The following is a 13,392-nucleotide window of genomic DNA, read 5'->3' on the forward strand; positions in this document are numbered from 1 at the left end:
TGGAGAATGCTGAAAGGTACCAGGATTCTTACGGACAAATCATATAAACACTGCAAATAAAGGAATCAGTTTCATCTCTCTAGTTGTGAACCAGCAAGATTATAAACAAGGATAATGTTTACTAACACTACTACAGTACACTTAAACAGCTCCTTTTGGGGGGGGCGGATCCACATTTTACAACAGTGGTATTAAACGTGTTCTTTTCACTTCACGAATATTTCACGTCTTCTGTTTATGTCACTCAGATGAGTAACATAAGGCAAAACTGATCTAAAGTTGGACGATGTAAGCACGACACCTTCCCCTTTCATCTTATCCACATTTATCAAGAAAACTCAAAACAGGCCACTCGTTTTTCTTTCCTGCTTATTTGCTCCCTAGCAGCGGGCAGGGAGGGGCGGTTGGGATTAGGGACTTTACAAAAACTCCAGGTTGCCTCAGGGCCAATCACCGACTTCTTGGGCTTTATTCCTGGGGTAGGGAGGGCTCTCCCCGACCGCCCCCCACCCCCACCCCCGGAGGGCTAGGATGAACGGCGCTGACAGATACCGAGGTCTGCGCGCCGCCGCCTCCCCGCCCAGCGCGCACGGAGCGCGCTTTGCTTCCCTTGCCGGGGCAGGGGCTGCACGCGGCGTTTGTCGCCTTCGCTGGACGCAGGCAGGTCCGCACCGCGCGGAGGAGAGCGCGCGCGGCCGATCGTGGCGAGGAGGTGGGCGGCGACCCACCCCATTGGGATTCGTCCAGTCTCTCCGGGCGCGGATTTCCGCGGGGCTGAGTCCTGCCTACGTCTCAGTGGCGACGGAGTGGCCCCCTGCCAATGCCCACAAAGGCACAGAGCACTCTCCCGTTTGACCAAAAACCGCGAGGGGAGAGAGGCGCCGGGCGGTTGGGAGGCGAGGGCAGCCTTCTCCACGAACCGGGCGGTACGTGGCCGCGCGCCCGGCTGTGTCCCCAGAGCGCCGCGGGAAAGGAGAGGCTCAGAGCAACAGGTGCAGCCCGCAGCCACTCCCGGGACGTGGGAGACGACCCGCAGGGGCTCGGAGTCGGTAAGGCGCGGAGAGGGCTCTGTCCACCCTCAGGGCTGCACCGGCAGGTCCCTCCTCCCGGGTGCGGGCGGATCAGCGGGCGGTGGTGCCTGGGCAAGGGGAGCCCTGCTTTCTCCGGACAACCGGCCCGGTCTGGGAAGGTCCAGCTCCGGCTCCGGTCCGTGTCCTCTCTCGGGCAGCCCTGTCCAAAAAGACGGTGCCACTAGGCACGGGCGCCCGGGCGCGTGCCCATCAGGGAGGCTCAGGCTCAGAAACTCGCGCTCTGCGTGCCAGGGGCTGGGTACCCCGGCTCCCCGCGGCGCCTTCCTTCCCCGGCCAGCACCCTTCGCGGCGCGACCCGGGCGCCCCCCGCGCGCCATGGAGCTGGCGGCCGGGAACCTCAGTGAGGGGAACGCGAGCGGGCCCGAGCCCCCCGCCCCGGACCCCAGGACTCTTTTCGGCATCGGCGTGGAGAACTTCGTCACGCTGGTGGTGTTCGGCCTGATCTTCGCGCTCGGCGTGCTGGGCAACAGCCTGGTGATCACGGTGCTGGCGCGCAGCAAGCCGGGGAAGCCGCGCAGCACCACAAACCTGTTCATCCTCAACCTGAGCATCGCCGACCTGGCCTACCTGCTCTTCTGCATCCCCTTCCAGGCCACGGTGTACGCCCTGCCCACCTGGGTGCTGGGCGCCTTCACCTGCAAGTTCGTCCACTACTTCTTCACCGTGTCCATGCTGGTCAGCGTCTTCACCCTGGCGGCGATGTCGGTGGACCGCTACGTGGCCATCGTGCACTCGCGGCGCTCCTCCGCCCTGCGGGTGTCCCGCAACGCGCTGCTGGGCGTGGGCGTCATCTGGGCGCTGTCCATCGCCATGGCCTCGCCGGTGGCCTACCACCAGCGCCTCTTCCACAGGGGCGTCAGCAACCAGACCTTCTGCTGGGAGCAGTGGTCCAGCCAGCGCCACAAGAAGGCCTACGTGGTGTGCACCTTCGTCTTTGGCTACCTGCTGCCACTCCTGTTCATCTGCTTCTGCTACGCCAAGGTGGGCCCCGAGGCGGCTCCTGCGTCCCTGCACCCCTTCCCGGGACCCGCAGCGGCCCCGCCCCTTTGCCCTCATTCCCCAGAATTTTCTGCGGGGACCGCGCGGTGACCCTTTCCTGCTCCCTCGGCCTCGGCTTGGGCTCGCGGGTCTGACGTTGCGCGGAAGTTACTCGGAGTTTGGGCAACGCCAGGGAAAGTTTGCAGCAGGTCACTTCCCGGGCGCCCGTCCTCTCGCCCCGGCCCGGGGCCCTGAGGTTGTCCCGGCGGAAGGGGGCGTCAACGCCCACTTCTCAGTAGGGGAAAGCCGCGCCGCCCCTTCAGCCCGCGCGAGGGCTACCCCACGTGGCCGCAGGGTCACGGCGAGCGCTCCATCCTCCTGAGCGCACGCCTTTGCCAGGTGGAGGGTCCGCGCCCCTCCACAGCCCTCAGCAGGGCCTGATGGGGAGATTTCCCTGCCCGCGGGGTGCACAGGGTCGGGGGGGCCGGCGGGGACCGGCTCTGTGAAGCCGCTGCTTCTGGCGACAGAGCTTTGACTGTCGTCTTATACACAAGTTGGGCGTTACAAATCCAAGTGGTTAGACAGTATTTCTTCACGGAGTCTTGAGGGAGTCTCCAGAGAACTTGGGATGGATGGGCTTCCAGCTGCTGCTTCCCCGTTTCAGTCCTTTTAGGAAGGGGTAAGGAATATGAAGTGACTCAGGGAGCAGGTCTAAAGCCCTATCGCTGAGAGACACACTGTTGACACACCTCTGGTCCCCTACCCCTGCACCTCCTTATTGGGAAAATGGCTGTTAAACTTCCTGGTGCAAGCCTCCCCCTCGTAGCTCAGCACAATCCCATTCTCTTTCATTAATAACACATGAGTCTGAAGATTTTTATACTGATCTGAAAGTCTTGTTTATACTGGAGTAAAAGTATATGCTGGATAGTTATGAGACGTGATTCACGGGGTGAGCTCCGCTCTCCCCGACACACCCTCCCCAGACCCATCACCATGAGAAAAATACTGCTGTCACCACATTCTGAAATTTCCACCGTTTTCTCTTCATCTCCCTCTCCGTATCTCATTCTGTTTCTCGTAAGGCGGGGACTCTAGGACTGAATAATCAGATGAGGTAGAACGGCAGTCATTTCTTACATTCAATTCATAGAGCTTTTTGGTTTTTTTTCCCCCCCAGCAGAAATCTTGACTAAAAGCCACCTGGTTTTGTTTGTCCCCTCCCCCCACGTCATCTGTGTGGAGTTACGTCTGTTTTGAATGGTAATATTTCTGGATGTGATCTGAAAGAATGTCCTGCATCAAAGGGTTATATATAAAGAGATGTGGTAATTGGGGAAATTGGGAGGTCACTGCAGCTTAGCTCTTCAGTAAATGGCTGTTTTATTCATTTCATCTTCTGCAAACGCAAATCAAAGCTTGGTTTGCACAGCCCAGTGGTCTCCAGTGTGCGCTATCTCACTTAATCTGCAGGCCACCCAGTGGTTTGGAGCTATTGTGCGTATTTTATTGATAAGGAAAGAGGGTTCTGGAGGAGTGAAGCAGCTGACCCAGATTATGAAGCTGGTAAAGGGTTCAGGGAGGATTTCGGTGCAGGGATTCCCAGTCCCCCAAGAGAGGGGCGATTGCTGAGGGCCTGTAGGGCATGGACCTTGGGACTAGAGTGATTCTTACAATATTTGCCTCTTCGATCATCATGACATGGATTAGACTTGAAGCACATTCTTCCATCATTTCCCGAAAGTCTTTGGGGAACATAATTCAGGTCTCCTTAATGGAAACAACAAGGTAAATGTCTAGGAATAAATTAGGTTACATTTCTGTCATTTGAGAATTTATACAAGTCACACATAGGGCAAAATTTAAAATTTTTCAGAAATTCAAAAAATATATGATCATTGGGATAGTTTTTACATGGAAATAGTTTGCTTTTAAGCATAACTGGAACTTTCTTTGGAATTCAAGGTAATATTTGCATATTTATTCCAAACATGCTTGGGTGTTTTCTCCACTGACCACTCAGCAACATTCCTTAGGCGTTTTGCAGTTACCCAGACGTGATCCCCCCGAGTTTGTGGAAGGAATGAGTAACCCCCGGGGTAGTGTTATGAAGCAGGTAACATTTGACTTTTCCATATGGAGTCCTCTCCAGATGGCCGTCTCTGATTTTGTTTTGCTGCGTCTCCTCTTGTCCCTTGCTTTCGGCCTTCTGGGAAGGCTGTCCCCAAAGAACATCGCCAGGCCGGTCCTCGCCAGGCAGGGTCCTGTCCAGCCCTTTCCTTCCCCTTGAAAGTTCTCCTCATTTGTTCCTGCCAAAGCCTCTCTTCTATCTTTGCCTTAGATTTGATTTCTTATACCCCAGTCTCTGTTGGCAGGACAGTGAACTAACCCATTGTCAATGTGCAGAGAGTCATCCCAAATGTCCCTGTAGCGAGTGAAAGGCTTGTCTTGCAGAGGATGCTAAGCCTCTGTAGGAAGTGAGAAGTATCTCAGTAGAGCTGGGAATTTGGAGTCGGAAGTTCACGCCCCCCATGATGGCTGCTTGACCTGCATAGGAATCGTGAGGGTGTGAATAAGTCCCCTGGCTTCCCAATCAGGGAAGGGCCGTCCAGAAGGGCTGCATCCCGCCAAACGGAGCAGGCTTTCACAGTAAGTCCAGTTCCATTAAATTACTTCCGTGCTGCGGCGCTTCAGGGGGACAGAGAGGTGGCTGGAACACTGCTTGCAGTTTTTGGAGAGACTCATCGAGTAACCGGTGGACAGTCTAAAGCCCTTAGTCACCCAGAGCTAATTTTCCTTAGATTTTTCACTCAGATGGGACATAAGAAAGAACTCAACACCAGTGTGGCATATGTACAGCCGTCTCGGCCCTGTTGTATAGCTTATGTTGTAAATTCTTACATAGAACCAAAGTGACTCACATCATTTCTCCTGAGTATTACATTGGCGAGAGAAGACAAAGCTAGCTTCTCTAAGGAAGGAAACCAGTGTCCCCCTGGAAGCCTTCCCGATGGGACATTAATTGTAGAACCTTGCTGAACGGTCTTCCAGTCATCAGTGATGCTGGAGGGCAGTCTGTAGTTTGTCCGTGTGTCTAGGATTTAACATACGACAGGGACCTGGGGATTGTTAAAATGTAGAATCTTGGGGGAAGCCAAGGTGGAAGGGAGACCAACAAGGATGCATATATGGGTAGCGGTGTGGCTCTTTCTGGACAAAACCGCAGAGCTCTCTGCACCAGAGCTCTCTGCCAGCAGGTGCTCCGGCCGCAGATGGCACCTGGGCACCCCTCAGGGTTAGAGGAACAGGTGTCCTTGGCAGTTCTTAGTCATCATTACTCCACCACCTCATGTGAATTTCAGTTTGAATGACGTTGCAAATGACGGTGGTCCCATTTCAGAACCTCAAGAAGTGTCGTTGCAAAATGGACAGTGACGTGTGGGGTCTGAGACAAACCGATTTTATTAGTCTGTGTTTTTCAGGTCCTTCATCATTTGCATAAAAAGTTGAAGAACGTGTCAAAGAAGTCAGAGGTATCGAAGAAAAAGGTAAAAATATTCGTGGACTTACAGCCTGTGCGCGTTTCTAGAGCTCAGTTTACGTATACTCTTAGCTCTCCTTGCAGCCACCCAGTGCCTGTGACGTTTTGGTTCCTGGGTACAGAGATTTGAGATGAGCCTCTTACCACTAGGCAGAGGGTAGAAATGGGAAGTGAGCTGTTGAGGGTGGCTGGGTGACCGTGCTGCACGAAAACATGGATGGACGTCTCGGGAGGGATGGAAGTCTTGGGAGGGATGGAAGTCTCGGGAGGGATGGAAGTCTCGGGAGGGATGGAAGTCTCGGGACGGGGGGAAAGGTCCATTTTCTGGATTCTCAGCCTCTTGAGAAGGTATGTGCTAGGTTGGTTGGGACAGAGTGTCGAGTGGCTGGATCCATACTTTGCATGAAACTACCATCATGTTATTGTGTATTGACCGTCTCTGATGTGATGCCAGGAGGCCCTGTCTTAATAATCTTTCGGGAGAGTGTTGTTACAGCCTCTCCCTGAAGCCTCAGAAGCAGATGCACTGTTCGTCTCTCTTCCTCCCAGACTTCTGCTGACTTTAGCCCCGAGGGGAGAGAACTAAAGATGGGAGGGGCCTCGGGGGATTTCAGCCCATTTTTAATTATCTTTTTCATCCCGTGAATTCTGAATTCCAGAAGCTTCTCCTGAAGAGTATTACAGCATCTAACATCCTGCAGTTTATCACACTTCACATTTGGAGGAAAAACTGTTTTACAAATCAGGATTAATTTACCTCTTATTCAGATAATATCTGTATCATCTCTGATTTTTAGAAAGTAGAATGAAAGTTGATGAGATTATTAGACCATATGATTAGGGAGGAGGAGATTATAACCAGAATCTTTACCCGCAAATATTACTCATAACATCTTAAAATACCTTGTTTTTCCTTCTAAATATTTATTATGATCAAGGACACATAATTTTCAGAAATTATAGTTTAATCAGATTTGCTTTAAAAACTTCTGCATAAATAAAGTACGGCTCTTCCTGACTTTTCCTTGTTTATAAACAATAATGTGGCTAAAAACACACCTGTTCTCAGAGCCCGTGAAAAGAAATAGCAGAGAGTTGGTTAAAAAGCACAAAATTTAGCTTGTATTTGAAGAGGTTAACACCCTTGGGGAGGGTGGGGGCTTGCTGAACTTCTGCAGAGGTTATGCCCTTGGAACGTGGTACCTGCTTCTGATTGATGCCAAAGATTTTCTGCCTCTTGGCAGGAAGGAAATAAAACTTTTCTTTAGCATTGGCTGGATCTTACTTGCATGCTACAGTTAGTTTTAGTCTCTATATTTGAAAACTGTTGGAGAGAAATTGTGGAGGTTCCAGAGGAGAAAAAGTGATTAAAAGAATGAAAATAGGGCTTCCCTGGTGGCGCAGTGGTTGAGAGTCCGCCTGCCGATGCAGGGGACACGGATTCGTGCCGCGGTCTGGGAGGATCCCACATGCCGCGGAGCGGCTGGGCCCGTGAGCCATGGCCGCTGAACCTGCGCGTCCGGAGCCTGTGCTCCACAACGGGAGAGGCCACAGCAGTGAGAGGCCTGTGTACCGCAAAAAAAAAAAAAAAAAAAAAAGAATGAAAATAGATCCTGGAAGAAATGATTAGAAAAGCTTCTGTTTTACAGTAAAATGATCTAAAGATCAGTGATTAGTTTAACATTTACATCATTTGGTTTTATGTGTATACGTGTGTGCATGGGGTGTGTATGTGTGTACATATATATGTGTGGGTATATATTATATACGTATGTGTAAATGTAATTCTTACCATAGGAGAAGTTCTCAGCATTTGGAGGAGGGAAGCTTTTCTCTTCGATGCTCACAACCTCTGACCCTTAATAACCACTGAACAGATGGCAGATCTCTTTTGATATATTTAATTGCCTCTTTGTTTGCACAGAACAAATAGAGTGTGGTGCTGGGGCCTGTGTGTGTGTGTGTGTGTGCGTGTGCGTGTGTGTGTGTGTGTGCACCTGCGTCTAGGCAAGGGATAGCACACAGGTGCAGGGGTGGGGTGGGAAGAGGGAATGGGAGAGAGAGAGGAGAACAAGCAGATGGGAGACAGAGGGGGAAGAGCAGAGGGTCCAGGATGGAAAGCCAGCTTGACTGTCAACCCTGAAGGCGGAGACTGGATTGTCTCATGGTGATGCTTCCCCGGGTCTTCGCGCAGAAAAGTGTTCCTGGTGTGTATACATGTTCAGTTGCTGGCGGATGACGGGGTGATGTGATAAGATTTTGATAGTTCCTTCATTTCAGCTGCGCCCATTTCCAGCTCCCCTCTCAGTGGCTGAGTAGGGCACCTTCCTCTGTGCTGTATCCACCCACCTGGGGACCCCTTAGTGTTAAGGCTGGTAGCACTCACGGGGCAGAGAGTTGGGTCTTTCATCACAAACGTGCCGAACAGTTATCCTGCATGTTTGGAGGAAAATACAAATGAAGAGTGTGATTTCCGTGGCCAAAATAGTAGTAATCATAGTACAGAGCCCTGTGCTTCATTAATGCCAGGCTCTGCTGGACATAAAGACGCGTTTTCTGGCACAAGGCTGATTAGATACTAAAACGAGATTCTTAAACAATTTCCGCGAGACTTCCCAGTGGGACAGACCTCCCCACCGGATGGCTCCTTCTGATAAGGAAGCAGATGGCGAGGCCCTCGTGGTACCCTCTCAACCACGAGGTTCTTTCAGCAGCTGCTCTTTTTCTCCCCTTCTGGCTTGAAGTAGTTCAGCAAGCTTTTTGGCCGTCGTTTATACAATTCACAAAATGTTTTTCATCACTCTCATCTTTTAGTCACTTTTTTCTTCTCTGCCAAGTTCCATTAGACGGATTATGAATAAAATTCTTTGAAGAAAAAATAACGGATGTCTCAGATGGCTTGAAAAGGAGCATCTCAGAGGAGGAGAAATTAGTATCTTCCAGATACTTTCAGAGTGAGGAGTAAAAAGAAGACAGGCTAATAAAGCACCCAACCTCAAGTATAGGAATTAGTACAGAGATTTAGCACACGACCTTAAGTGATACCTTCTTCTCTATCAGACGATGATATGGTGGTTCTGTACCCTGCACAGACACGTGGGGAAAGTAGGAGGTGCATCGGATGCACATCCATCTGTGATTGAGGCCAATGATAACTGTAAGAAATGAAAATAGCCTCATTCCCCACAGAGGGGACTTGTCTCCTTACCTGCTGACATTTCAAAGGAGAAGAGAGGAAGCAGCTTTTGCGAATCCTACCGAGGAGACGGTGTGGGTCAGCCTAGGCGCTGTCAACATTGAGGAAATACTTTAGCCTTTCGCTTGGGGTGGATGAGATGATTTGCTTTTGTTGTGGCCTTTGTGGAATTCTTCACGGGTTCTTCAAACACCCGATTGAGATGTTTAGAAAGGCAGGTTCCTGGGCAGCTACCTAATCCCCGTGACCTATGGAAGCAGAGCCATCGGGCATGAGGCCTAGATACCAGAATTTTTGCAAAGCTCTGCCCCGCGTGATGATGGCGCGCTGATCTGCTGGAAACCCGGTTTGTGGTTGCTAGTACAACGCCTTATGTTGACCAGGTCTTGACCTGGAGCTGGCGTATTCCAGCCGCCTGCTTTCTGAGTCGGGTGTTGGAAGCAGTGGTGGCTGCAGGCCCTGTTCTGCAGTGTGGACTTCTTTCCTGCATTCCCTCCCATGTCTTCCCAGTTCCCTGGACCCAGAGGCATCTGCAGCAAGCCTCTACTGCAAAGGAGACAGAGGAAGAAGCCATGTACCGCCTCTGCCTACACGCAGGGATGTGCTCGCCTAACGTGATGCCATGGCCGTGTGGATGCCTCCCGGGCTGCGGGGCTGAGCGCCAGGGCCCGTGTGCAGGGCGCCCACTGCTGTACCAGCTCTGACGGGCTGAATGCCTGTGAAACAGGCAGGAAATAAGTAGTGAACCCTTGCTGACACTAAGCGGGGAGCACAAACATTCTATTAAACTCTTTTGGGAACAGGCTTCGATATATGATACAGTTTATATAAGTACCGATTGAGTATTCTTCCCTGATTTATATTGTAATTGTAATCCGGTCACATTTCAAAGCTACAGGTAGACCAAGAAAAAGAACCTCGTTCATGGTTCTGAAAAGACCAGTGGAACTGCTAAAAATAAAAGGTAGATTTTGAATGGACTTGGGTAAACAGACAGTAACAAACACCCCAAAGAAAACATACCATACTGCCCATTGCCCTACAATGATGCAGAGATACACTATGGCTCTTATCAGTAAGCTGCTGGGGTATATTTCTGCCCTAAGCTTGGTACTCAGTAAGAACTTCCTAAAAGGAACAATGAAACAGGATATCCAGAGAGTGTTTTGTGAAGCACAGAGATCATCTTATTGTCTTAGAAAGAGCAGATGACGTGTTCCGTTCTATTTGCAGGTGGAATTACGTCTAGATGGTTTTTATTAAATCGTCTGGGAATGTATCCCGCACACCAATGGGTAAACAGGTTGACAGCAGACAATCCCTTAATATATGTGAGCAGATTGCTGTTTGCTTTGTGCGCCATGGGGTCGGTGGCTTCAATCTGTATACCTGCCACCCTGTAAAAACCTGTCATCAGGTTTGTACCTGAGTTGTTTGAAGCGTTGAAATGGACCAGGCCCAGTCAGGGGATCGTCAGGTTGGGTCACCCTCTTCACAGGCCAGGAAAGTGAAGCCCAGGGAGGTGACATCATTTTTCAAAGGTCGTTAACCCGTTTATGGCTGATGTCGGTCCTTGGCTTTTGCACGATCCGCGCACCTTCAGATGGTGAGCTTAGCTCTCATCTCCAGCCCCGCTGACCACCGTGTTCGCCTTGACCTCGACCTGAGGTCTGAGTGTCTCCTCTCCCATTTCTGCCTGGGCTTCCTGGCTTCCAGCCCGTGTCTTGGACAGACTTCCTCTCCGAGTCAGTCTGCTACCTTGTGCCCCTCCTGGAGGAGCCTTAATCCTTACCTTCGGGGTGTTGTTGTCCTTAACAGCAGGATTCTAATTCATGGGGAGTAATAGGAACGTCATCTTGTCAGGTGGGAACATTCCTGCAGGGCCGGGGTCTGCGCTTCTCCCGGGGAAGAATGTGTGGGTCCACAGTGGTTCCCTAGTTGTGGAATCACTTTGCTCCACCCTGTGAGGTTGTAGGAGAAAGAAGCCTCCGTCCTTCTTTCTCTCTCCTTCCCCTCAGCCTCCCCCCCACACACTCGTGGACCCCAGTCGAGATCCCGGTCTCTCCAGAGGGGAAGGTGGACAGGGGACCACCATTTCTTAAGAAATGGACAGGGGACCACCATTTCTTAAGAAATGGACAGGGGACCACCATTTCTTAAGAAATGGACAGGGGACCACCATTTCTTAAGAAATGGACAGGGGACCACCATTTCTTAAGAAATGAAAGTGCTTAGAGTGGATTTAGGGTCGTGACTGGGAGGGGATGATGGGCACCCACGCTCTCCTGCTCTGGGAGGTGTCCTGATGGTCACGTTTCCACTCTGCATGTTCAACACAGTCTTTTAGAGCATCACAGCCTGGGCTTGATCTGAGGAGGAAGAGAGGCTACTGGATTCCCAACCTCAGGGGAGAGACGGAAAGCATCTCTCTCTCATGTCCTTAATATTCCTTTCACCTTCGAGGAGCAAACGCCCTAGAAGAGAATGGAGGGGGATGGGCGCTGGAGCAGGAGAGCGAGCCAGCAAACGTCCCCCCTGTGATTCAGTTACAGGACTGAGCCCACAGAGCTGCCCTAAGGCTCTGCGGTCCAGAGAGCCCTGGGTGCTCAGAGACAGGGATGCGGCTGCCGTTACCAGGTAGACCTTGTGGGATGTTCTCTCCCCGAGCGCCCGCTGTTCAGAGCACGGTTTGGGATCACAGAGACCGGCCTCCAGCTGTAACTCTGCATCCCGCCGGGGGGGCAGCAGGCCCTGTAGGTCTCAGCGTCCTCATCTACACCGCGGATCATCATGCGGTCTGCCCGGATTGGTGGCAGCGAGTGAAGAATGCAAAGCCAGCAGTCAGCCGAGGTCGCCTCTCGGTGCCCCCCACCCAGCCCTGGTTCTGCCGTCAGGCGGTTGAGCCCAGCTTACACGCTTTTAAGGAAGAAACCAGCTGATGGCTTTCTATTTTATACTTTAAACATTGTTAGTAGCCCACTGTCTTTTGTTCGAATCCCTAGAGATGGAGTTTTCAGTTAGTTGCACTGTTGGCTTTTCAACGTGTCCTGATTGGGTGGTGATGGAGCACAGGAAAAGTGTCCCAAGACTTAACCCCAGCCCTTTAGGTTTGCAGCCCGTGGCGGGCACTCAGAACAGATGCAGCGGGGAGACGGGGGCACACGCGTGGTGCGCGGGAGGGAAGGCTCCTCTCGTGCTGAGGTTCTTGCCCAGGGAAGATCTTCTCCCATCATCTGCTCAGCAGAAACCTCAAAGGACGCGTGTGGACCCTGCCTCTGATTTCTAGGTGTTTCAGATTCAGGAGTGGCAGGGAAGGGTGGAGACACAAGCAAACAGGGAGACAGGCCCTGAAATGGCTCTCTGGACCCACTGCATGTGTTGGGGGTCTCTAAGTTTGTCCAGGTTCAACAAGGAGAAATAAACATCTCTTCTTGTCTGTGGAGGCAACTCTCGGAAGCAGCGTTCACGAGCTCAGCTGAGCTGCCTCCCTGGGCTCAGTCCCACTGTGTGCTGTGCATCGGGTTGTAAAGTTACCGTGTTCAATCTATGTGCTCCTGTTGCCATGACTCAAAGCACGCTTCCTGTTATCCATATGCGTTTCACATACCTGCTAGAATTATTCCCTATGGAGGGTCAAGGCCGGTCCCGGGGAAGTTTTGAACAAAACTGCTGCGCGAAGTGAAGGTTAACACCTAAGGCAGATTTAGTACGTACCTTTAGTACGTACCTGTGAGAATACACAGAAAATTCTCTCAGGGCGTGCTGTAAGAGGCTGGGTTCCTTTCCTGCTGTAATCGATGCATCGCCTTTCTTTTCCTTCTCCTAGACTGCGCAGACGGTGCTGGTGGTGGTCGTGGTTTTCGGGGTCTCCTGGCTGCCTCACCACGTCATCCACCTCTGGGCTGAGTTTGGGGTCTTCCCACTGACGCCCACCTCCTTCTTCTTCCGGATCACTGCCCACTGCCTGGCGTACGGTAATTCCTCCGTGAATCCCATCATTTACGCGTTTCTCTCTGAAAATTTCAGGAAGGCTTATAAGCAGGTGTTCAAGTGCCACGTTCGCAACAAGTCACCTCTTAATGACACTAAAGAAAATAGAAGTCGAATAGACACCCCGCCATCAACCAATTGCACTCACGTGTGAAAAAAGATCAGCGTGTTCTTTGTGCGGCGTTTCCATACTTGTGGAGTAGACACGTAAAAAATACAATGAGGTGTTAAACAAGGCAGCAACTTGTTATCTTCACAACAATTCATATTATATTAATTAAATTCCACTTGTGTTTAAAAAGTACTTTGATCTACCTGGAAAATCCCTAGGTGTAGTGAAGATTATTTCTAAATTTTATTTTATTTCTAAATTCGATTCCATAAGCGAAAGAGAATAAAATAGTTTTATACCTCTTAAGAAATGAAAGTTTAATAGAATTCCCTATGTTTGTTCAGTTCTTCATAGGATAAGGAATAAGGACCTAGAAAGATGGCCAGGAATATTTGTGATCTACATTTTGAAGCAAATTTATTTAGAAAACGTGTTTGTGCTTTAGTTCTTCAATTTTAAGATAAGGGGTAATATTAAAACTGTG

General features: G+C 50.9%; 1 protein-coding gene across 1 annotated transcript; it reads left to right on the forward strand.

Annotated features, from left to right (window-relative positions):
* The first annotated feature begins 1,406 nt into the window (after window positions 1-1,406).
* On the forward strand, window positions 1,407-13,154 carry GALR1 (galanin receptor 1). The gene is made up of 3 exons (XM_022560000.2): window positions 1,407-2,072; window positions 5,552-5,617; window positions 12,633-13,154. Exons 1-3 carry the CDS (start codon window positions 1,407-1,409, stop codon window positions 12,948-12,950), a joined length of 1,050 nt encoding a protein of 349 aa, XP_022415708.1. The 3' UTR covers window positions 12,951-13,154.
* The last annotated feature ends 238 nt before the right edge of the window (window positions 13,155-13,392 follow it).

This window comes from Delphinapterus leucas, chromosome 14 (genome assembly GCF_059928025.1).
Source record: "Delphinapterus leucas isolate spDelLeu-1000000601 "Yukka" chromosome 14, BTC_Dleu_Yukka2, whole genome shotgun sequence".
In the NCBI taxonomy this organism is placed as follows: Eukaryota; Metazoa; Chordata; class Mammalia; order Artiodactyla; family Monodontidae; genus Delphinapterus; species Delphinapterus leucas.